We start from the raw sequence: 26,010 nt of genomic DNA on the forward strand, positions 1-26,010 counted from the left end.
ATAATTTTCAATCAAGATATCTACATCCTCGGTCAACACAGGCTACGACTGCGCCAAGATTAAGTTGGTCTGGTAGCATCCTGTGCCAGGGGCGAGTAGTTTGTACAGTAAGAAGGGTTTTCCCCGTTTGTGATTGGGGCCTCAGAAGTAAATAAAAAATTATGGCCTCTTGGTCAGACCATGTTATTCGGCAGGATGCTGAGTTCCTTTAGCTTGCGATTATTTGTGAAAATCCCATCTAAACAATAGCTTGCCGAGTGGGTTGGACCTGCAACTGTCTGTGTGAGGCCAGAGTAGGACATCAGATCAAGTAAAGCTTCTGTGTCTTTTTCTATGGGGTCTTCTAGATGATAATTGAAGTCTCCTAATAGAATGAAATCAATGGCAAGTGTACCTAATTTCAGTATAGTGCACAAGGCCTGCATGAAGATATGTATAGAGCCAAAAGACAATAGATAAGAACGCCACTTAAGGACCGTGAATTTTCAATTTTTATAGAGAAGGAGAATGCTTCACAGCGTGAAAGTGATACTGGTTGAAAGATTGCTGGCATGTTAATATGATAAATAATGGCTAGCCCACCACCCCGTCTATTTGGTCTGTCAGCTCTGTAGATTGTATAACCAGATGGTGTGGCTATAACCATGTCTGGGCCAGACGTGTGGTCGGCCCATGTCTCTGTCACAAACGAATATGTTACTTACCTTCGGTAACTTATCTGGTAGAGACAGGATCTACCCCAGATTCCTTACATTGGGTCCTGGCAAAGTTTTACAGCAGTACCACAGAACGTCAATAGAAGTTGTTGACCAGATGTGAGGTCACCGGAGTACATATAAGCTCTCCTCCAATGCGCTGACGTCAGTTTCTTCTGTGACTATTTTCTGCGCCAACAACGTGCAGCCACTAATAAAATTGGACATGGAGACAGTGTGTCCAAAAAAAGAAACATCTTGCGTGAAACAAGTAGGAGCTCTTATGAAAGACAGCCTCATAGAAGGATAAAGATCTCTAGTGAAGAACAGAAACCAGTTTGCAGTCAGTAAGGAATCTGCGGTTAGATCCTGTCTCTACCAGATAAGGCGTTACCGAAGGTAAGCAACTTGTTCACATGATAGAGACATCTACGAGCAGATTTTTTAACATTGAATTAAATACCATAGCAATCCATCCCCGGAGGAGGGCCTGCGACCTGAACTTGCCAGAGATCCCTGAATAGAAGTAATCGGTCTACAATAAGTCAAGAGAGACCGGATGATCGGGGGAAATGATGTGATGGAAAAAGCAACGCCGCGCCTTAAGAACTGTGGTAAGGATCACAGGAAACTAAGTAAGAAGACATTGAAAAGCATATAAAAAAAGTTTCCCTGGAGAGAAACAGATGTGTCTGAAGGTTCCATACAATATAAACAGAATACGGGTACCCTCCCGTGGAGGGATGAGACCATGGTCAGTTGTGAGTAGAGGAAAACCAAAGACAATAGACAAGGTTACTGAGGAAAATTCAGAACCCCATAAAGCCATAACAAGATAAGCCATTTCCGACAGTGCCGAAAGGGAAGGACCTAAGACACTATCCACAGTGGTGAATGCATTAGGAATACTGTCATGGATATTGGCTGAACACAGCAAAACCAATTCCGGTACCTGAGAAACAACTGGCAGAGATAGTGGGAACTCCACAAAATAGGCAGGAATGTATAACTTGCATAGGAGAAAATGAAAAGCTAAGTATTTGTAAGAATTTGTACTGTGGAAGGAAGTACATACACACATATTGATACATAGACATACATATACAAAATTGGATACATATATATATATACACATACATTAGTATGTATGTAAATAGACACATAGATACATAAATAAATGCACATAAAACATATACATAAGATTCCTATGTACACATATATATATGCTGATGCACACACATACATATAGAAATAGCTACAATGAGCTAGCGGCCGAAGACAGATGCCGTCAATACGAAGATATGAGAAACATATACGAGGATGAGCCCCAGACAGCAGCTTATAGCAGCAAAAAAGTGAATGGAGAACGTAGACACCTCACACACTCCACAAAATAAAGTCAGCCTAGACATGAAAACAATGCAACTGAGAGGGAAGATGACAATCAGGAAAAGAGGCGCCATCTGTGAGAGATGAACACACAACCTTCAGTTTATGAAACTGCTTAGTACGCTAAGAAGGCTGGTAGTTATAAAAAATATTGTGAAACAAAAACCTGGTGTGAGGAACCTGTCTAAAACAGCAGAAGCAAGATCACAACCTGGTCTATAAGAAGACAGAGAGAGCAAAGACCAACACACAGAGGGCCTAGACTAGGTAATCTGCAACATAGGATAGGAAAAGAAAAAAGGGCAGAGAAGAGCCTGGCTGAAGCAGCATCAGACAAAAACAGAACACAGATATCCAGGGACAAGTTCTCCCACAAAGTGGCTGCATGCAAACAAAAGTCAAAGTTTGGAGCATATGCTATCACTCATATCGTGAAAACACATTTCTGTGCCTGAAAAACATTGTGCCCCCTGTGAGAGTCAAACCGCTAAGAAAAACTGAACCGACAGAGGGAATTGTTGTTGCAGTCAAAACAATAGGAGCAAAGCCCCTGACAGAATGTCTCTACATAAGACAAGCACAGATGGACTAAGGAAGGATGAAAGAATGCATGAGAGCAACCAAGCACCCTTGTGAAACTGTCCCAAGAAGAACGTGGTAGATAATGGGACATAAGAGGAAAGGATGATGTTACTTTCCTAGTAAGCATCTGTTCTAGGCATGTAGCGCTGTAGATTCACATGCTTTGCATACTCCTGCCATCTAGTGTTGGGTCTGGTTGTTAGCAAGTTGTTTTTCTTCAAAGAAGTATTTCCTAGTCACAAGGTAAGATGACTCCTCCTTTCGGTGATAGTTTCCATGGTCATCAACGTCATTGTTAGATTGTTTTCCTGCAAGAGGATGAGAATGGAGTAAATAAGTGTAGTATTGAGATGTCCGTGCCTATGAATGTATAATTTAAGAACTGCAACAACTACAGGTACCCGGGGAGGCAGGTGGGCGCATGTGAATCTACAGCTCTACATACCAAGAACAGATGCTTACTAGGTAAGTAACATTATCCGTTCAAAGCATGTGTGCTGTAGATACACATGCTTTGCATAGACTATAAAGCAGTATACTCCGAAAGCGGTGGCTAACCTGTAGATGTTGCAGTTGTTTGGAATAGTTTTCTCAGTGCTGCTTGGCCTACATTAGCCTGTTGATGTGCCAACACATCTACACAATAGTGTTTTGGTAAATGTGTGTGGTGTAGACCATGGTGGAGAAGCGTGGCTCAATGGTTAAAGCGGCAAACCATGATGCAGAGGTCTGGCCCGGGACCAGGGTTCAATCCCTGCCTCGGTGGCTCTTGGACTCAATCTCCCCGGACCTGATAATTCTCGCCTCGGTGCCTATTCTAATCATGGGTCCCACTCTGTGACTCTGGGCAATAGCTTGCTTAATCTCCACAACGGCCCCAGCAGCGCTTGGATGCCTGGCTTCACCTTGGGGGTGCCCAGGAGTGGACATTTCACAGGAAAGCCAGGAAGGGTTCCACAGCGGTATGAATACAGCGCTACGAGACCTCAGGGTAGAAGTGCGCTGTATAAATACAAACACATTTACATTTACATGTAGCTGCCTTACATATATCAACTAGAGGGATGTTGCCTAAAAAGGTCACTGACGCCCCTATTTTGCGAGTGGAATGTGCTTTCAGGGGGTATAGTTAAAGTTCTTTTAGCTTTAATGTAGCAAGTTTGAACGCATTTTACAATCAATCTGGCAATACCAGATTCTGAAATAGACTGCCTTTGTGGGGTGGAGCAAATGCAACAAACAGTTGTTTTATTTTGCAAAAGTATTTAGTTTGTTCTATGTATTATAGTAAACCTCTTAACATCAAGTATGTGAAGAGCGCCTTCTGCCGCACAATCAGGTTGAGGAAAGAAGACTGGCAACTCAACCGATTGGATTTACCCCCGGTGAGCCCCTCATCTGAAGCGCGGCCCCCAACGCATCTCCTGTAAGACAGTTGGGGCACTACGAAGGCAAGCCGTCCACGGCGAAGGTAGTGGGGGACGCGGATACAGAGGACGTCCCCAACCGTGGCACAGAGACCACTCCATTGCTGCCGCCATAGGGCCGCCAGTTGAGACGCCGGTGCAAACTCGCCACATCTCCGCCCCATGATCCACTGAACACCCCAACCACTGGGAGGCCCTCCCCATCCAACACCCGTGAGACCCGAACGGGCTGCGTCTGGGAGCAGTCCCCACTACTGGTGAAGCCCAATTGGACCCAAATACTCAGCAAATTGGGCAGCGTCCACGCCCTCCACCCCGGGAGTGCCAAGGCTGCAAGGACCCCCACACCTCACGCGATGGGTCGCCGGACAACACCAACCATACAAGGCGCAGACTCCCAGAGGCCGCAAAATCAAGCACAGTCACAAACGACGCAACAGGACGTCCTGGACAAGATGGACCCCACTTCCAGAAAACTGGACCAAGTGTTGGCGGCGATAGAACACTCAAGAGTAACGTTGGAACAAAAGTTCGACTCCTTGGCGACGGACCTTAATCTTCTCCGTGATGACCACAAAAAATTATCGGGCAAAGTGTCTCAGGGGGAACAGGAATTACAGACGCTCCAATCGTAAGTGCAACAACATCATCGCAACATCGCGGACCTCCAATCTAGGCTCAAAACCCTGGATAACAAGGCGGAAGACTTGGAGGGGCGTTCCCGAAGGAGCAACATCCGCGTCATGAACCTGCCGGAGGGAGCGGTGGGGGTGGACCCCGTACAGTACATCACCGACTAGATCACGTCCTTCACAACATCCACAGATCTAACCCCCTTCTTCTCGGTGGAACGGGCGCACCGAGTCACAGCACGCAAGCTGAACCGGGCCTACCCCGAGGCCGTTCCTCCTGAAACTACTCCACTTCAGAGACAGGGACGCAATCCTTCGAGCGGCCAGAGCACACGGGCGACTACAAGTGGAAGACAAGTAAGTCATGCTCTTCCCAGATTACTCCCGGTCGGTACAGCAGCGAAGAGCCTCCTTTCAAGCGGTAAAGCGGACACTCCGACAAAAGAACATTCAATATGCCCTCTTGTTTCCAGCCAAGCTCAAGGTGATCCACGAAAGCGCCACGCACTTCTTTACTGACCCGAAAAACGAAGACACCTGGGCAGAACAACACACCCCGCGCCCCCCGGCGCCAGCGGGCTCACAAAATAATCCAACTGGACAACGACCGCGTAGTCACAACCGTAAAATCACCCTAACTCAACTTAGCACCCGTACCACCCCGCCAGGGAAGGGCTCCCTAGACCTCTCCCAGATCATAGCGGAAAGTAGAAGGGCGCTCCGAGCCGCTGCCGCATTGGGTCCGCTTGAGGAAGCATCGGACCGTGACAATGGACCGCACCTGTTCAGCTCAGAAGAGGACGCTAGTGACGCTCGAGCCTCCCGAGAAGGGTCCCAAACACCCCTGAGAGTGACACCCCAGACATCGGATTTGCTGATGTGAAAGTGGACATAAACGTGGAGTACACCCGGTGTGGAAATAGAGTCCACACCACCCCGTCTCCCGGATCCCGAGAAACCCAGAACACAGGAAATGTTCTTTCGACAGGCGGACGGGCCCCTAACGCATTTGAATGGCCGTCACCCCTACCCCGGGTATACCTGGTGGCCAACACGATACTTAGGGGACACTTCCATAATCACGCAAATTTTCCTTGGGAGTGGAGCCGGTGGCGCCGAAGAGGAAACCAGGCCGCCACCCTTCAGAAACGGATTAACAAACGTATATGTTTTACACTTTGGATGTGTTGCCCCGTGCGATAGGTCCCCCTAGTCGGGAATGTTTCCCGAAGTTACAGTTTCTTTTCCCTGTATGTTACTATCCTCCTAGTCACAAAGAAGGCAATGGACACAATGGTGTGGACTCGGGCGAGGGTTGTTGGGCTGACGGGGGGGGCGGGCGTTTAGGGGGGAGAGGGGACTGGGGCGGGTGGCCCACAAACTCCTTACTTGACGCAACCACATCATGAACCACACAACGCCACACTCGGATCTTAAAGTCATAACACTCAACGTCAGGGGGATGCACACATCATCTAAACGATATTCCATCTATGCCTACATCAAGCGACAACAAGCGCAGGTGGCCCTCCTACAGGAGACTCACCTGACGGACCTAGAGGTCGGTCGCCTACAACGTAAGTGGCGGGGACTCATATGTGCCACAAAATACTCGGCCTTCGCGAGGGGCGCGCTCGTGTGGGTCAGACCCGGAGTGCCATTCAAAGAACAATCCAGACTGATAGATAAAAACGGACGATACGCCCTTATTAGCGGCCTACTAGAAGGTCAACCTACCCTACTCGGCAGCATCTACGCCCCCAGGACACAAGCAAACTGAGAGTTTCCGCAACTGGGTGAGTCACTGGGCACTGATAGACACCTGGAGAGCACGTCACCCAACAACTAAATTATATTCCTTCCATTCTATCCCGCACGACCTCAGGGAGCGCCAAGACAGATTCCTATGCTCCTCCACACAATACAACACACCGACTACCTCGGACGCACAATATCTGACCATGACGCGCATGTGGTGACGCTGCGATGTAGGCCCCCCGGTCCCCACGTGGCGACTCCCCCAAGAATGCCTCACTGACCAAGCCTTTTGCCACACACACTAGGAATACATTAGGACGCACTTCCAACGCAATGCGGGCACTGCTTCCTCTATAGGCTTAGAATGGGATGCGTACATGGTCACCGCGCGCGGACACTCCATCCAACAGCTAGTGGGGATACGACGAACACTAGAAAGGGCACTGAGTGAAGTGGAACTGACCTTGGCAGGATTATCTCAAGATTTGGACCAGGGCAGGGCTACCCCGGATCAGATAGGGGCGGCGAAGCTGACATACACGGAAACGCTTCGGGACCTGCGGAAATATAACTTTTGTAGATACGCGACCCGCATGCACAGGGAGGGTAACAGGGCAGGAGCCCTCCTAGCATGGATGGCCAAACAGGACACACAACCACAACCCATCACGGAACTGCTGGATGAAACAGACAGCCTCCACTACACTCAAGCTGATATCCTTGACATCTTTCGCACCTACTAGACAGAAATATACCGCAATCCCGCGCCGACGCCACATGATGCACTGCAACACTTCCTAGGTGTCCACAGACTCCCCGCTATATCCCCAGAAGACCAAAGAGACTTGTACAGTAAAATCACAGCAGCAGAGATTAAGCGCGCCATAGGGTCCCTCGCCCGAAATAAATCGCCAGGGATGGATGGTCTCCCGCTAGAGTACTATAGCAAATTCAAAGCCCAAATAGTGCCCCATCTCACACTCATGTACGAGGAGGCCAGATCGAAAGGAATCCTACCCGCTTTGTTTCGGAAATCCGTTATGGTAACATTTCTAAAACCGCATAGGGACCCCACACATCCTTCCTCGTACAGGCCCATTACACTCCTGAACGCGGACTGTAAAATCCTGGGAAAAATATTAGCAGACTGCTACAGTCCACTCATACCCACATTAATCCACTCTGACCAATACGGATTCGTGCCCGGGCGTAACACTTCGCACAACCCGAGGAGGCTCTTCCACATCCAAGACAGCGTACGTGAGAGGCACCCTAGAGTGGCGTGCTTAATATTTGACCTTGAAAAGGCGGTTGATACACTGATGTGGTCACACCTGTTCGCGGTCCTCCAGTCCCAAAATTACGGCCAGACTCTGCTAGCCTACACGCGACTCCTATACGAGGGACTCACCGCTAGGATACGAATCGGTAAAATGGTCTCAGCCCCCTTCCCGATTGAAAGGGGCACAAGGCAGGGGTGCTCACTCTCGCCCCTCCTGTTCGCACTAGCAGTCGAACCCATGGACATCCGACTGCGGGGCGAGGGGGCTGAGTGGGGGATACCGATAGCAGGGACAACGCACTGCGTCTCCTTGTACGTGGATGACCTACTCATCTACATCCGCGATGTAACAGGAGATCTCACCCCAATCTGGGACACCCTGCAAGCCTTCGGCGCCATCTCAGGACTCAAAGTCAACTGGGAGAAGTCGACCGTCTACCCGCTCAGCTCCCATTTAGCTCCGCATGCGGTGGCGCTAGGCCCAAAATCGCTACATTGGAACGGAGCGGGCCCCGATACCTGGGGGTGCAACTGTACCAACCCCCGGTGGACTTGTATGAAGGCAACCACCGCAAGGCGCTATCTGGACTAAGATCGGCGGTGGCCTTCTGGAAAACACTGCCACTTGCGCCCATCGGCCGGGTAGCACTGGCAAAGATGATAATGGTGCCCAGACTACTTTATCACTTCGCCAAATTGCCGGTGATCCCACCTAAATCTTTTTTCCGGAAGCTAGATACTCTGCTAACAACGCTCATATGGGGCGACGGCCGGCATAGAGTAGCGCTCAGTAAACTGCAGTTGCCCACCACGGAGGGCGGCCTAGGAGCCCCATCCTTCGAATCGTATTTTTTAGCGGCACCATTGCAATGGCTGTCCCACTGGGCAGCAGAGCGCCACATGGCGGAAACTACTACAGAAGCGGGTAGGATACCTCTTCCGGTCATCAGACGCATGCTTCTACCAGGCACCAAACCATCCCGCACGCACCCACTTCAGGTGTCTATAGAACGCAAATGCATGATGCGCGTTCATCGACTCTCCAAGGGTGCACCGCTCTACTCCTCCTTATTGCCGCTAGTGGGTCTCCCCCGAGGGGAACATCATTTCACCACCAGGAGCTTACAAATCTGGACCGATCATGCCGTGACTGAGGTGGCAGAGTTGATCCAGGACGGGCAACTACGCACATATGACCAGATGATGGAGTGGTATGACCTCCCACGTGGCCAATTCCTCACGCATAAACTCCTAGAGCACATGCGACCACTCTGGGACTTGCACAGCGGGGAACCACCCACGCACCCAGTGCTCCACACGATACTCAGAATGGGCTCCGGCAGACACCTCATAATGTGGCACTACAAAGCCATCAGGGAACTAGCGAACGTCTCCCTAGACGCCTTACGGCAGACCTGGGAGGACGACGTGGGTAGAGTGTTCCACGACGCGGAATGGAAGCACGCCCTGGAATACACCAAAAAAGTGTCCAGAAATGCGAGATTTAAAAACATACAATTTAACATCCTCCACCGAGCCTACCTCATGCCAAATAAGCTGCAACGATACTATCCGGACACCCAATTTCTGTGCCTGCGGTGCGGCCTACCGGCAGCACCTTTCAAACACATATTCTGGGATTGCCCCACCCCGGGCCAATACTGGATCAGAATACACCAGACTCTCCGCACGTTAGTCAACCTACCACAAATAGAATCCTGGGAGGCCAGCGCGTTGGGGATCTACAACAGGAAAAAGTCTGAGAAGCTGCAATGGAGGTTCGCCTCCTTTGCACTCCTGTTGGCAAAAAGGGCAATCGCCAAGCACTGGAGAGCCCCCTCGGGCCCCCCGGAAACAGCCTGGATAGGAGCAGTATGTAAATGGGGGGCATCGAAAGAGGAGCTCCTACGAGAAGAGGAAGTGAAAGGAATGCGGAAGAACCCCATCTCTCTAGAATGGGCCCAACTGCTCTTCCAATTTAAACACGAAACAACCCCAGAGGTCATACCAGACCCATCTCCCCCCCACACCCAGGCCTTCTCGAGGCACCCTTCGCAGCTACCGGACCCTTGAACCCTCCACGTGAGGAGCGAGGAGGAGCGGCCACATGCCTCCCCCATGACTAGTTCGTTTCGCCCCCGATGGCTGGTGCCCCCTCCCCCCGGGCTCCCCCCGTACGCTGCGCTCGCTGACCCGGACCATTGAGTCACATGCATCAAACGCTGCACGATACACTAGGAGTCGTTTCCCCCACAAATCCATGACCTCCCCATAGTTTCCAACCTGCAGTTCTGAGACCGGCACATGTTTCTTTTTCTCTTCTCCTTACCATGATTGATCATGAGATTACAGGCCAGAGCCAACACACATGGGAACGACACCCACCTACGCCTCTACTGATACGCATTTAAGCGAACACGGACTCGAGGGCCCTTGTACTCTTCACCCGAAATTTCCCTCTCCATGTTCATGATCCCACTGGCTATAGCTAAGTCAGACGAGGTTACAGCCACCTGACACATGACGATCACTATATGTACATCTATGCTTGGTTATGATACCCTCTGATTGTGTAAAAATGTGTACTGATCTTGTGCCTTACCCCCTTCAGGGGGCGTGATATGAGAAAATTCAACAAAAAGACTTAAACAAAAAAAAACTCAACCGATTGGTTTATATGAAAAACAGAAACTACCTTGGAAATGGAATTTTGGGTTGGTACAGAGAACTATCCTATCTTCATGTAGCTGAAAGAAGGGTTCTTCCAATGTTAATGCCTGTAGCTCACCAACTTTCCTTAGTGATGGGATAGCAATGAGGAATGCAACTTTCCATGAGAGGAACCGTAAAGGTGTCTTGTGTAATGGTTCAAAAGGTTGACCCATGAGCCTTGTGAGAACAATGTTGAGATTCCATACTGGGGCAGGGGGAATCCTTAGTGGTATTACTCTTTTTAAGCCTTCCATGAAGGCCTTGATTACTGGGACTCTGAATAGTGACTATTTTGTAAGTACGCAGCTACTGGGGCAAGGTGCAAACGAACAGACATGTAAGCAAGGCCTGATTGTTACAAATGTAACAAGTAGCAAATAATGTTTTGTATAGAAGCATCTAAAGGATTGATTTTGTTGTTATTGCAATATACAACACCTTTTTTCCATTTTGCTGCATAGCAAGCTCTGGTGGTAGACCTTGCTTCTTTTAGAATATTTAAACAGTCTGGTGGAAGATTTAAATCACCAAACTCTATGACTTCAGGAGCCAGATCGCTAAATTCAACTCTTTGGGATCTGGATGTCTAATTTCTTCATGGCTCTGTGTGAGGAGACTGGAGTTTAGGTGTAGTTTCTGATGTGGAACTACAGACAGCTCTAAAGGAATCGTGTACCCTGGTTGACGAGCCCATGTGGGAGCCACTAGAATTAGTGTGAGAGATGTTTGCCTGAGTTTCCGAACCACCCATGGAATGAGCGGGAGAGGCGGAAAAGAGTAGGCAAATATTCCTGACCAGTTCACCCAAAGAGCAAATAGTGCTATATGTGGAAACCCCCACTGTTGGAAGTAAGGAAGGAGAACTTGGGGATGAAATTCCCATTCGTGAATTTGTTGTTGTCTCCTGCTGAGGAGATCAGCAATTTGATTGTTTACTCCTGGGAGATCTTCTGCCAAAAGCTACCACGATGATCTGAACAGCTTCCATAAAGCTCGAAGTATGGAGCCAAGCACGATGGCGGATTGCCACTGAAAAAGCCATGTGTTAAATATAACAAGTAAACCCACAAGGTAGGAAGGACCCTGGGTGTCAGCTAGTTGTGAAAAACACACAGCGATTCTGCTCGTGAGCCTCTGAAATTCGGATTACCGGCTGTAAATTGTGACTGAAAAGCAGCCAGCGTATTGCAAACACACAGACGCCCTCCAGCATTAATTCCTGCATCCCCATGGCGGCGCCATAAACTATCCAACAGTTTTTCTCAAGCCACATTCGCAAGGTTTTCTCAAACGTCTGATAAACCTAGAAATGCCCATTCCACCCTCCATCCACTTGGACTCCTTCCCCCCAATCGTCCCGCGCTTCCGATTCAGGCAGTGTATTATTTTAGGCTTGCTAAATTTCCTTTTCCTGATGATGATCCATGTATCTAGTTATGGATTGAAACGTCGTCGACTTTCTGAACAGCTTGCACGTTAAACTCATTTGTTAAAACAATTGCATCACTGTTAACCTTAAAAGCTTGCCCAAATTATTTGTATCGGCGAAAAGCTTTTTTCTTGTTTTGCCTGAAAAAATTGTGTGTTCATTTGTGAATGTCTTTTTCTTTGTTGTTGTAAGATACAGGACTGTGCCCCACTCGATTTCTTTTTGTTTGACCACTACCAATCAGTTTGATCCATTAAAGCTAATGCCAAGCTGGACATCTTTAACACAATATAGTACTGATTCTGGTCTAAATTCATTGCTATTGAATACTGAAAAAGCCATGGCGCGATCAATTGAATCTGTGGTATCCATATCACATTATTTTAGTAACTTATCCACCCGTCATTCATCCGGGAGTATCTGGGTAATATCGTTCTGGCCTCATCCGGAAGCAACGGCAGCAGGTGTACCACCGAATGCAACGGTAAGTTCGAAATTCAGACCAGAACATACGTTGTATCAACCGACCGAAAAGCCAAACTTGTGGAGAAGAAAATATTACTTCCATATGTGTCCAGTCTTTTGGACTCCCTGTCTAGAGAAACAGGAGGAAGGGAGTTGAGGTGAGCCTGTATCGGCCTGTACAGCAGAACTTCAGGAGTAGGATGCCAGGGAAGCCAGGCCAGATCTCTGGGGTGAGACAGTGCATGTGTGCTAAAGACCGGTCCACAGGGATCCCCGTAGCAGGCTTAGCTCAAGCCCCCAATAAAGATCATATAATGTTTCACTATAATAAAGCACAAGCTCAACTCCTGTTTGACCCGGACGAAGTACACCACTTTATGGGTCAGTAGTTATTTCTGTTGCATATCAAGAATTGCAGATGACTTCTCAGCACCTCTAAAAAGAAAGAGCTCAGCTCAGGAGCAATGCCGGGGGGAGACAAGAGGATGGTGAGGGTACAATTCTACTAGCCTCATCCAGCTCTGTCAGCCAACTATTCTCCAGAGGAGGCTGCACAGTGCCACCCATGAGTTGCAAAAGTCCTGGTTCCTCTCTTCCACTTTCAAAAGCCTGGTGTTCCAGAGGCTCCTCAAAGGAAGGAGGAAAGGTGGCTGAGGAAAATTGTACCACCGACTTCACCCAACGCCGTCCATCAGCAATGCAGTGTCTTGGAGTAGAAGGGGTAATAAACGTGGCTTCGATTGGCGCTGTGCACCGGAGCCAAACTGGATCGGACTACAGATCTTGAGGACTTAATGGACGCCAAGGGATCCCTGCCGGTGTGGAATCATTCAAAACACCACTCATCTCCTTGGGGCTGAAAAGAGCACCGAAGGGAGATGAGGACCCAAAGATGGCATGTTGGGAGGAATTGTACTCCCCCTCTGGTCCAGAGTCGTCCTGGGTCCAGGGAATGTATGGAGGCACGGGAAAGACTCTTACATCGCCTCCTCAACTGGAGATCGGGAAGGGGTGTCCGAAACGCAGGTGCATGTGGGGAAGCCAGGAAATACCGCAGCTTCGACCACTTGCGTCTCAACTTACCTTTGGACGTTGAGATCGAAGGGCGTCCATGGGAAGGACTCATGATGCTGGCTTTCGAGCCATCACCGGACCAAGAATGAAAGTCATTGACATCCACACCACCAAGAGCTTCATATAGTGTTCTCTCAACGCCTTCGTGCTAAGTTGATGACGGGTGTTGCACTCTGCGGAGTCACAGTGTTTCCAAAGGCACCACATACAAAGGGTAGGAGGGTCTGCAGCTGAGATCTGCAATCCACAGTACCCGCATGGTTTAAATCCTGAAGAACACAGAAAAAGGTGAAAGGCACACTGTTCGTTGACAAAAATGTCGAGGTAGGCCAAAAAACGGGCTGTCGAACCGCTTTCTAGATCCACATTTCTAAACGTAAAAAGACAAAACTGAAGTCAGTGAGGAAGGGGAGGGCTTAAATGGACTCCATTGACGTCACATCCAGGGAAAATCTAAGCTGCTGGTACAAATGGGGCAGAGACAGTCTCAAGCTAAGAAACCTGAAATGTGAGTGAATCTGCCATAGCCATATCAGACTATCAGAGGCACCTACCAGAGTACTCTACTAAAATTCTGTATTTTAAATATCGTACTACATAAATATTATAACCATACTATTGATTATCATACTATTGTGAAGGTAAGTACACCCGGGTAAGTACACTTATTTTTCTTAGCACCACATATTAGTACCTAGAAAATATATGTCTTCAAGATGCATAGATGTGGAATCTATACTTAGCTGCATATATTTAAATTCAAAATATTTTAGTAGTTGTTATTCTTACTACAATATTTCGAAAGGTTGATATTTTTCCCCTCCACATTCTCACATGCGACCCCCTGTTTGGCCCTGAATCTTACACATTTCCTAAAGGCCCGTGGGTTGCAAACAATGTGATAAAAGATCAGCACTGCAGCCAACTTGGACAGGATCTCTTAAGAGCAACTCACCATCTCGAAGAGCACTGCTGCTGTAACTGCCATCCAATGGAGCTTGATTTCAAAAGCAGCATTCAATGAGAAGTTGCCATGGTAGTAGCTGCTGCACCACTCTAGTCGGTCACTTCGGTTGTTGACATCCACATCGAGAGTCACTGTCCTCTGCTCAGGCACTTGAGCCGCTACAGTGGAATGGAAAGCAAGAAAATAATAGCAGTCAGTATTCAGGCTTGCAGTATGATACAACACAACTAGCTCTACCAGATACTACTGCAAAGCAAGAGGTACAGGTCTATGATTAGCGGATCATTCACAGTCAAGCAAGAACAATGATCACTAACCAGTCTACAGACTACTCACTACTGCATGCAGGATTTTCCTACCACCGGGAATAGGAATCATAGACAACGATTGGCATTTGCTGGAGAAAGTTAACATGATCAGTAATTTGAGGTAAGGAGAAGCTGAGATGTACGGGGAGGCATTTAAATGGAACTTGCTCCAAAGCCCATATAAGTCCATGCAGATTTGTATTACAGACTGACATTTAGGGAACAGAGGAGGGGGGAAGGGAAGATGAAGAAACGAAATCAACTGCATGCTGCCCGAGCCAAGAGTTGAAGCAATAAACTCACATGGACGTAAGAATGGAAGGGCTGTGATTCAGACCTGCCCTTTGAAAATAAGGCTTTAGCATCAAAATATTAATGATCGGTGATTTCCTCCACATTCTGCTACTGCCTGAAAGTTACTTGATGTTTGGCATTCAAACGTATTCTAGTTCTTACTTTTTGCTCAAGAGTATCCACTATTCTCATCTCCAGTGATGGACTATATGGGACTGAAATAAAAGTTGAAAGTTAAGTAACATGGGTGGCTAAGACTTTATGGCTGAAAAAAATAAAAGCATGTTTAAGAGCACAGTTGATTTGAAATCTCTGAAGTAAGAAGAATATTCCTTGCCCTTGAAAAAAAACATATCATGCTCCCTCTGCAATAGAAGGCAAATAGATGGTTCTCAGCCATCAAGCTGTATCCCATCTCATGAAAACTAGGATGACATTAATGTAATCCTCCACCAACCCTCGAGAATAATTTCTCAGTGTTTCATTATGACCCATTCTAAGTAAACTTAAAGCAAAAAATGAAAACAAAATTCAAAAAGGCTATGCCCCAGGATCCTTTCTTCTAGGACAACTCCATGTACACAAATAAAGTGCCAGGTGCTTTAATCATCTTTTCTATGGCATCTCTTCCACTAAAACCTCTGTACTGTCTTTTCCATGGAGTCACATCCAGCAGTACGTAACTCGGTACCTGTTTTTATGAAGAGCTCCACTCACCACAAGGTGTCAACGATCTTTGACAGCTCATCTGCCAGGAATTCTGAAGCATCTTTTAAAGTGCAGGTCTATTCACCAGTACCGCTCAACCATCTTGTATCCAGGGTCGTCTCTCAACCATCTTTTATAGAGAGCGCCATCCATCAGAAGCCTAGATTAATTTTTTCTGTAGTGGCTCAACTGCCACAAGCATTTGTTCCACATTTCTCCTAGTGCACTAGATAGTGTGCAATGTCACATAAAGATCCCGACTTTGCAAATGTCTGGTGATCTGACCAACGTTTCCAATATCACCCCAACTTCCAGGAGATTTGGCTCAGCTCCCTTTACTGCTCTCAGCATTCTGTCCCAAGTCCCATTAATGCTCCCAACATTCAATTAGTCAGCTATGCCTTTCTCTAGCTTTCTCAACTTGTAGGTGTTCTGCCAACAGCTTTCCCAATTGAGTGCCCTGTCTCATACTCCACTAGTGTTATTAGATGTTAGGTGCACCGATCACCAAAGTACCCTACCCATCCTAGACTAGTAAAACCTTGCATTAGCGGCCCCAACTTCTAGTAGTCCTGCAAGATCTTGTATGCCACTTCCCAACTTTCAGGTGCTTTACCCCATCTTGTACTAGACTTTTCCGCTTCCAGACACCCTGCAACATCTTGAATGTGTTACTCACTTCAGAACGCACTGCCCTATATTGTGCTATACATTCCCACTTCCAGGTTCCCTTTCACATTTAGTACTAGAGTTCTTAACTTTCAAGAGCACTGTCTATGTTTCTCTGGGATCCAAATGCCAGTGGATTGTCACCTCTTTTCCCGGCATCCCAAGTCTGCCCCCTTAATCTTTCTAAATCACCTTCATGAGTAGAAGAATTTGGTTTCCATATTCATTTGGGTAATGGGTTCTATTCTGAAAACCGAACATACCACTTAAAAGCATAAATAAATGCCACGTTCAGTGGTTTTCTTACCAAATCACTGTTGAGAGGTGTGAAGGTCAGCTTCAGAATTGCTTAGGGGAATTTAGGCAGCATTGCTACTCGTCCATGTGAGATCATTCTCTTGGCAGTCGGAGCTGACCCACTCCCTGCTGAAGGCCTTCCCTCCTCTGCATCCCCAAGCGCCAGTCTGCTCTATGTATCTACCTAACAATGCGGCTGCCTGGCTCCGTCCTCCAAAGCTGCGGCTAAAGGAGCTGTGCCTACTTGCATAAGAAGCGGGCCGACTGGGCAACCAGGGCAGGAGGAAGGCTGGGATTTCTGAGTGCAGTAGCTCCTCTGCCACGAACGCGACCTCAAACCACTTTCTCTGGAAGGCCGTGAAGTCGTCCATAGCCGTGGTGTGCCAAGTGTTGGGCTGCGAGGGTCCGACTGTTGGGAACAAGGCAAAGATAGAGAAATTCTGAAGGATGGTGGCACAACCATTAACATCTTTCAATTACAGGTGTTAAAAAAGAATGTGCTTGTATTGCATTTTAACTTCATGAATATCCAGCCTGATGAACACAGAGACATTTTGTAGTATCTAAATTAGTACTACAGTAATACTACTTACTTACTACAAAATGTAATTCACAAATCTACGAGTGGAAATTTCATCCTTCTGTATCTTTTCCATGGGGAGATCTCAGTACATGTAAGTGTACTAATTAGTAGTAAATGTGTGAGGACACAAGGGTAGTGGTGGACAATGAGGAATAGCTACTACAAAATGGGAAGATGTTAGGGAAAAGTAGGAGGATTTTATGGAGGGCCATCCTACTAGAGACAGCCATCAACAAATGAGTAAGCATACTACTCTTCACAAACTATCCTTCTAACGTTACTACAGCCCTAAAGATGACAAAACAATATTACATGTAAATATTGCTTTACGTTATTTTATATTTATGTTGAAATATTTGTAATGATTTTTTTAAGATGAATAAACTTTTATATTTTTTCCTATACTGTTGAATTAGCAGAGCTCGGTCACAGTGGTGGAGAACTCCACCTATATGTGAAAAGTTACTAGAAGTAACTTTACATTTGTAAAGAACAAGTTACTTACCTTCGGTAACGCTTTTTCTGGTGGATACAGTATCTGCCTGTGAATTCCTCATCTTGTGAATATCTCCTGCGCAGCAGCCAATCTGAAACTTTTGTAGCTCTCCACGCCGGCGAGGTCATGGACGACGTCACAGAGGGTACGACTCCGCTCGCGACCCCGCTGACGTCACTGTATCCATAATAGGGCCTTGTGGGCGTGATGACATCAGTTCCGCCCTTTTTTCCGTGCCCCCGAGGCACAGAGACTGACCAACATAAATAGGCACAGTATACATAGTACCCAGTATTCAAACCAACACACATAGTGTGAAATCAATACAATAAGGAAGAACAATTAAACACTTCCATTGAAAATTACAAATAAACGCTTATCAGGTATAGAAGAGTGGACAACGGGGAGGCGGGTGTGTCAGTGAGGAATCCACAGGCAGATACTGTATCCACCAGAAAAAGCGTTACCGAAGGTAGGTAACTTGTTCTTCTGATGGATACATCTGCCAGTGGATTCCTCACCTTGTGAATAGAATCCCACAGCAGTCCCCACTCCCAGAGGAGGGTGTCCACTCTTCTATACCAGAAAATCCTGAAGGACAGAACGAGCAAAATGGCTGTCCCTCCTCACTTAGGAATCTAAGCAGTAATGCTTCGCGATATTGTGGTGGGAGGCCCAAGTTGCCGCTCTGCAAATGTCCTCTATAGGAACACCTCTAGACAAAGCAGAAGTAGAAGACTTTGCTCTAGTAGAGTGAGCTCTTATACCCTCTGGAGGTCCCTTACCAGCCAGGGCGTAGCAGATCTTAATACACAGGATAATCCATCTTGATAGCGTGGACTTGTGCACCGCTCTTCCTTTCTTGCAGCCAGCAAATCCAACAAAGAACTGGTCATCCACATGATAGTCCTTAGTCCTATCGAGATAAAAGCTCACCACCCTCTTAGGGTCCAGACGATGAAGCCGCTCCTCCTCCTTGAAAGGGTGAGGGGGAGGATAGAAGGTAGGAAGGGTAATGGACTGCCCCAGATGAAAAGGAGTTTCCACCTTAGGCAGAAAAGCAGCCCTGGTCCTGAGAACCATTCTTTCAGCATGAATGATCAAGAATGGGGGCTTTGAACTAAGAGCTTGAAGCTCACTTACCCTCATTGCCAAGGTAATTGCTACAAGAAAAACAGTCTTAAAAGACAGAAGTCTCATGGGACACTTGTGCAAAGGTTCAAAAGGTGAACCCATCAAATAGGTTAAAACAAGATTCAAGTCCCACTGAGGCACAATAAATGGAGTAGGAGGGAATTTGTTGGTAAGACCTTTTATGAAACGTAAGACAATAGGTAACTTAAACAAAGACGGTTGATCCGGTAAACAAAGAAATGCCGACAAGGCCGATAAATAACCTTTTACAGTTGCAACAGCAAAACCCTGCTGGGCCAAAGAAAGAGCAAACTAAAGTATGTTTGACAAACGAGCCCTTAAGGGGTCAATACATTTCTCTCCACACCACAAAACAAATTTAGACCATCTATAAGAATAGATTGACTTGGTGGAAAGACGCCTGGCTGAAAGAATAACATCCACCACATCAGGCGGGAGAGAAAAAGAATTCAGGTTGCCCCGTTCAATCTCCAGGCATGAAGGTGCAAGCTCTGGAGGTGGGGGTGTAGGACCTGCCCCTCCATCTGAGAGAGGAGGTCTGCCCTGAGAGGGAGACGGAGCGGCAGGCACGAGGAAAGGTGGAGAAGATCTGTGTACCAAACTCTTCTTGGCCAATCCGGGGCGATCAATATAACTTAGGCCCGATCTTGGCGAATCTTAGAGTTATGGGCGCCAAACGTATCGCCCGTAACTCTAGAAGATTGATGTGAAGCAACCTTTCCTCTGGAGACCAAAGACCCATGACCGCCAGATCCCCCAGATGAGCACCCCACCCTAGGGAGGATGCATCTGTTATCACGGTGGCAACTGATGGAGGCAGATGGAAAGGCTTTCCTCGAGACAGATTGCCCTCCACTCTCCACCAAGACAGATTCGCTGCAGTTTCTCTGGAGATCTTGACTGACTTCCTGAGATCTCCGTTGTGTTGATACCACTGCCTGCGGAGACACCACTGGAGCGCCCTCATGTGCCAGCGTGCATGGCTGACCAACAGAATGCAGGAAGCAAACAGACCGAGTAGGAGAAGGACCTTCAGGATGGAACGACCACTCCATTGTAAAACAAGGGAATCATTTTCTGAATGTCGAGAATCCTTTGAGGTGGAGGGAAGGCTCGACAAACAGTAGTGTCCAGTACCGCCCCTATGAACAGGTTGCGCTGTGAGGGCACCAGGTGAGATTTGGGTACATTTATCGAAACCCCCAATTTGTACAACAGCAGGGTTGTCACCTGCAAATGATGAAGCACCTTCTCTGGAGACTCTGCCTTGATCAGCCAGTCGTCCAAATAGGGGAAAACTGGAATCCCAGATCTTATGAGATAGGCTGCCACCACTGCCATCACCCTGGTGAAGACTCGAGGTGCAGTAGTAAGTCCAAACGGGAGACCCGCAAACTGATAGTGCTGCGATCCCACCGTGAAACGGAGATACTTCCTGTGGGACTTCAGGATGGGGATGTGAAAATACGCATCCTGCAAGTTGATCGACACCATCCAATCTTCTTCCAGCAGCGCCTGAAGAACCTGCGCAAGCGTGAGCATCTTGAACTTCTCAGGAAAAACCGGGAATAGCATCCCTGACCCCTTTCCTGCTCTGGAACCACCTCTATCGCACCTTTCTTTAGCAAGGTCAGAACTTCCTCCCGTAGGAGATGGAGATGTTCTTCCGAGCAAGCCCCTTGACAAGGAGGGTAATTTGGAGGGAATTCCCGAAAGGGAAGAGCATACCCATTCTCTACAAGATTGAGAACCCATAGGTCTCTAGTGACCGATTCCCAATCCCGTAGAAAATGAGTAAGCCGACCCCCTACATGACCAACATGATCTGGAATGGGGAATCTAGGGCATGCTATGCTGCGGTGATAGGAGGGGAGGTAGAGGAAGAGGAGGAGGAGGGTTGACCGCCTCTGGGATGACCTCTACTTTTTCCTCTATATGATTTGTATAGAGTATTCTGTTGTTGTTGTTGCTGCTGCTGCTGACGGGGTTGGCCATCAGAACGAAAGGACAATCTTCCAGACCCTTTGAACCTCCTGAAAGCCTACCCTCTAGGTTGAGATTGTAAGCCCAGAGATTTAGCAGTTGCTTTACTTTCCTTAAATCTCTCTAAGGCAGCATCAGCCTTTTTCCCGAAAAGTCCTGAACCATCAAAGGGTAGGTCCAACAGAGTAGCCTGAACATCTGCTGAAAAATCAGTAGACTTCAACCAAGCACTCCGTCTAGTAGCTACAGAAGAACCCATAATTATTGCTACAGAGTCAGCCGTGTCTAGTCCACTCTGAATAACTTGATGTGCAGCAGCCTGTGTGTCATGTAAAACCTCCTCAAAGTTTTTCCTGTCTTCCTCAGAAAGCTTAGGCAGCAATTGCTTAGATGAGTCCATCAAAGCATGGATGTATCTACCCATAAGACAGGTAGCATTTGTTGACTTCAATGCCATGCTTGCAGAAGAGAATATTTTCTTGGCCGACTGAGCAAGCTTCTTTGATTCCCTGTCAGCCGGAACTTGAGGGAAAGCTCCGGAAGATCTCCTTGAAGATGCTGCTTGAACTACTAAGCACTCTGGAGAAGGATGAGCCAATAAAACCTCTGGGTCCTCAGGAGCCACCCTGTATCTTCTTGCGATGGACCTGGAAACTGCAGGTGCATAATGAGGTTTTCGCCAAACATCCATCACAGGCTCAAGAATAGCCTCATTGAATGGCAATAGAGGCTCAACAATCGAGGAAGGTGAATGAAGAACTTCCGTCAGCAAATTTGACTTGAACTCAGTAGTAGGGAGTTGAATGCCAAACAACTCAGCCGCCTTCTTAAGAACCACATGATATGGTGCCACATCCTTGGAAGGTGCCTCAGAATCAGGAGAAAACTCCCATTAAGGCGAAATATCTAGGCCACTGGCCTCTCTCAATTCAGTGAAACACTCATCAGAATCATGCAGTTCACCGTCCTCCATTTCCTCACGGTACCTTTCCTCTTCCAAGATCATCTGGGCTTCTCTCCTGGATCTTACCCTCGGCACAGGCGTCGATGGCTCCACACTCTGATTCGCAGCCGACGTCGCGCATGGATCCGACGGCACCGCTTGCGCCGAGCGAGGCTGAACAGAAGGCGTCGGTGAAGAAGGAAACAGCGTCAGAGCCCTCGGCGCCGGGAAATTCCAAGTCAGCGCCGCTGGAAGGAACGGCATGAAAAGGGCCTGGGCATAGGCATGAGGAACCCCCAAATTGAAAGCTAATTGACCCATGGGACCCACAGGAGCACCAGAGGGGTACATAGCCCTTTGAAAGACACCATACATGGAGTTTAATATTGTGATGGGTCTTGTCCTGGAGCTGGAAATGGAGGGTAAGCTCCCGGGGCTGACTCCGAAGCAGGAGTTTCTGAATTCGAGCCAGCCGGCGCCGATGATGGAACCTCCAGAGTTACCTGCTCCTCCGGCGCAGGTTCTTCCTGGTCTTGAGCCGGAGAGTGAATCGAATCCACAGAAGTCGCCGGCGAACGAAGCGGAGAGGCTTCGTGCGAGGCAGCCTTTTCTGGTGAAGCCGGAATCGACAAAGAAGGAGAAACATAATCTTTTCTGTGACATCGAAGCGAGGTCGACCTCAGCGCCGCTTCCTTATCTGATCGATGTCTTGAAGAGTGCTTCTTCTTCTCATGTTTCTTCGACTTCGAGTGTCCCGATGTCGATTTCGAGCCTGACCTCGACTCAGAACGAGACCTCGACCTCCTCCTACCTCTCTTCTTATCCTTCTTCATCTTGGCCATAAAGAGCTTCGCCTCCCTTTCTTTCATGGCTTTAGGATTCATTTTTCTGCAGCTTAGACATCCATCGACGTCATGGTCGGAGGACAAGCACCGGAAGCAGTCTTCGTGTGGATCAGTGATGGACATCTGCTTACCGCACTCCCTGCAGGGCTTAAAACCGGATTTCCTCGCGGACATCTTCGGAGGAAACAAGAGAAACACAGCAAAACAGCTAGAAATACAAAGTAACTACGGAGAGTCCCAAAAAACGGTTGGCGTCGATGGCGCGGAAAAAAGGGAACTGACGTCATCACGCTGACGAGGCCCTATTATGGATCCAGTGACGTCAGTGGGGTCGCAAGCGGAGTCGTCCCCTCTGTGATGTCCTCCATGACCTCGCCGGCGTGGAGAGCTACAAAAGTTTCCGATTTGCAGCGGCGCAGGGGATATTCACAAGGTGAGGAATACATTGGCAGATGTATCCATCAGAATTCAGATTAGATGTGGCATGTAAGTCTACATTTAAATGTAAATCTACATTTTGAAATGGTGAATAGCTCACAGGTGTAGATTTAAACAAGAGTAAATTTACATCTGTAAACGGACCTTTGTGATTAGGCCCAGAGTGATGAAATTAACTTGTCATATTATTTAAAGTGTATCTCTTGTATCTTTTCCTTGGGAAGATTTTCGCACTTGTAAGTGTAGCAGTATATGTGGGAGGACACATTCTAATAAATGCTATTTTCCTTAATTCATTTTTTATTTTAATCTGTACCTTTGGGAGCAGACTGCCTAGCACCTCTTTTATTTTTAATTGTACACTCCACTACGCCAAATTCATATTCTTTTAGAAAACAATTTTTCGTCTTATTTTTCCCTCTCTACAATTCAATGGGCAAAGCCCTGCATGATTTCTTTTTATATTTTATTATTAACATTTTCTGCACTCCAAACCGTCTCACCCACTAGTCCATTATGCTTTGTCACCAATCCTCTCCTCTATGGTTGCGGCAGCACAGTGGTTTTGTGATTCTCTATTCTTCAGTCCTCTTTCACCATGAAGTCCCTTATTCCCGGTTACTCAAATGTTCTAATTTGCACGTTTACAGGGGATCCTGGCCAAAACGAGAACTCTGAGTAATACATCACTTTGGCACAGGCCCGGTTCCAGAACTTGAGCTATGGAAGAACCATGGAGAAACATGGGTGGGTAATAAACATAAGAGGTCTTGCTCAGAGTCTCCCACATGTCTGAGAGCTGGGTCTGGGCATACAGGATGGTCTTTTAAGGATGACAGCGGAATACCATACCTACTGACGGCTTCTGTCTACTCATTTTAACTATGTATTTCTAGAGGTTTAAAACAGGGCGCTGTATCTCTTCTGCTCGCTTGCCCTCCCCTCTCTCTGTGTGCCCATCCCCTCTCCTGACATCACCCTCCTGTCTCTCTGCTTCACCCTGCTGTTCCACTCACCTCAACTCTACTTCCTCCCACCTCAGTCTTTTCTCCCATTACTTTCTCTCCACCTTATCCTTCTGTTTCCTTGCTGTACCCTTTTCTTTATCCATTTCACTCTCTTATTCCTCTCACCTCACCCTCCGCTCTTACTGCCGTATCTTAACCGCATGATAGTGTCTTAAAATTGAACTTTCTCTCATAAACAGTGACTGGCAAGCTTCATCTTCTTTCCCATTCTCTTGCCTCCCACCCATCACTCCTCTTTACCCATCACCCTCCCTCTCTATCCATCTCTCCTCTTCCTTGTTTTACCACTATCCTCCAGTAGCTTCACGCTCGGTCTCTGGCCCGTCCCCAACATTTACCATTTGCTCATGGTCCTACTAAGTGACCAGCTACCTTTCTCTTCCGCCCCATCCTCTACAAGCATCATCCTCCACCTTCACCCTTCTGTATTACAACCCCCTACTTGCATCACTCATTTTGCTAATCAGAACCCAGCTCCATCCATCCAACGTCCCGAGGCTGCTTTTTCATCCTCCTACATCCATCTCCCACACCATCTTTTTCCCTTTCTCTACTTTGACACTTTCGTCACTCCCTACTTATCACTAATCAACCCGTATCATATTTCTTCTCTTCCCTTTCACTCATTTGTTTCATCCACCTGTTTCCTTACCATTCTTTTCTTATCCTTACTTTTCTTTTTCTTACTCGTCTTTTCTATCTTCACGCTCTCCTCTAATCAACCTCCATCTCTGATCTCGGTACCTCATCACATTTTCTTTTTGTTAAGATTCTAGAATCTTTGTTGGTTACCCACTAGGAGCCACAGTACGGAAGGCGGTGCTGAGTTCTTCATGACTTTAGATGAAAAAGATACCACCGATTCCACAGCTGTAAATTAATCTTTAGTTGATATTGTTTGCGTTATACATGAGTTACACACTCTATCTTTCAAAATGCCCCAAAACATCAAATGTATTTGAAGTTTACATAGGTGTGTTGTTTATCCAGATCAGGGACACCAAGCAGTTAAGAATGTTTATATTGATGGTAGGAGATCAAAGTATAGTAAGAAAGATGATTATTATTTGGATTGGGCAACTGCCCACCTCAATGAATAATAACACTTCTTGTCAGTGTGAGCTCTCAAATTTACTAAATTAACTTGAGGTCAACTCTCTGGTAGCAATGGTACTGAGCAGGCCAGCTTAACTTGGGAAAATGAGTAAAGTATTTATGCAATATTAAAGAGAATAAAGTCGAAACACCAAGTAATAAAATGTCCAAACTGAATTAAAATAGAGTAAAATTGAATACACAAAATGACACCAAAACCACAAAAATCCAGTAAGGAGAACTGGAGATTTGAACTTTTACATTTTTAGATGAAAACAGCCCCAAAAAGTACAAAAAAGTGTCAATGGTCACAGCAGACTGGCAAATAGGCGAGATTTGCGGTCCAGCGAGGTGGAGCTCGCATCAGCTACACAAAGTGGATTGGTCCTGGTGAAAGTCTGGAAGTTGAAAAGTTAAATAAAAAAGGGACTTTGTCACGTTTTGGAAAAACAATCCTGTTAATACAGGAGTTGATGAAGTACGAGTTTATTACCCTCTGTAACGATGTATCTGGTAGAGATGATTCTAGCCGCAGATTCCTTAACGTAGAATTATCCCCAGGCAGTGAGACTGGATCCGGAAATTTTTTGCCCAGCATCCCTGCGCCTCGGGAGGATGGCATCACGCGACTACGACCCGACGTTGTCCGCGTAAGTGACGTCAGCGAGGTCACATAAGTCCCACCCCGGCGCACCTACGTCAGTTTTCTTCGTAGATCTTTTCCGCCCCACAACGCGGAGCCATCAGATAAAACTG

General features: G+C 47.2%; 1 protein-coding gene across 1 annotated transcript in view; it reads right to left on the minus strand.

Moving 5' to 3' along the window:
- LOC147663828 (GATOR1 complex protein DEPDC5-like) overlaps positions 1–26,010 on the minus strand; it is a 585,638-nt gene that overhangs the window by 127,635 nt on the left and 431,993 nt on the right. The window contains exons 38-39 of the mRNA XM_086950176.1: positions 16,873–17,097; positions 14,401–14,570 (exon numbers count right to left, since the gene is read on the minus strand). Of these exons, the coding sequence (XP_086806302.1) occupies positions 14,401–14,570; positions 16,873–17,097 (395 nt within the window). The remainder of the gene's footprint in view (positions 1–14,400; positions 14,571–16,872; positions 17,098–26,010) is intronic.

Source organism: Lissotriton vulgaris, unplaced genomic scaffold (genome assembly GCF_964263255.1).
Source record: "Lissotriton vulgaris unplaced genomic scaffold, aLisVul1.2 SCAFFOLD_474, whole genome shotgun sequence".
Taxonomy (NCBI): Eukaryota; Metazoa; Chordata; class Amphibia; order Caudata; family Salamandridae; genus Lissotriton; species Lissotriton vulgaris.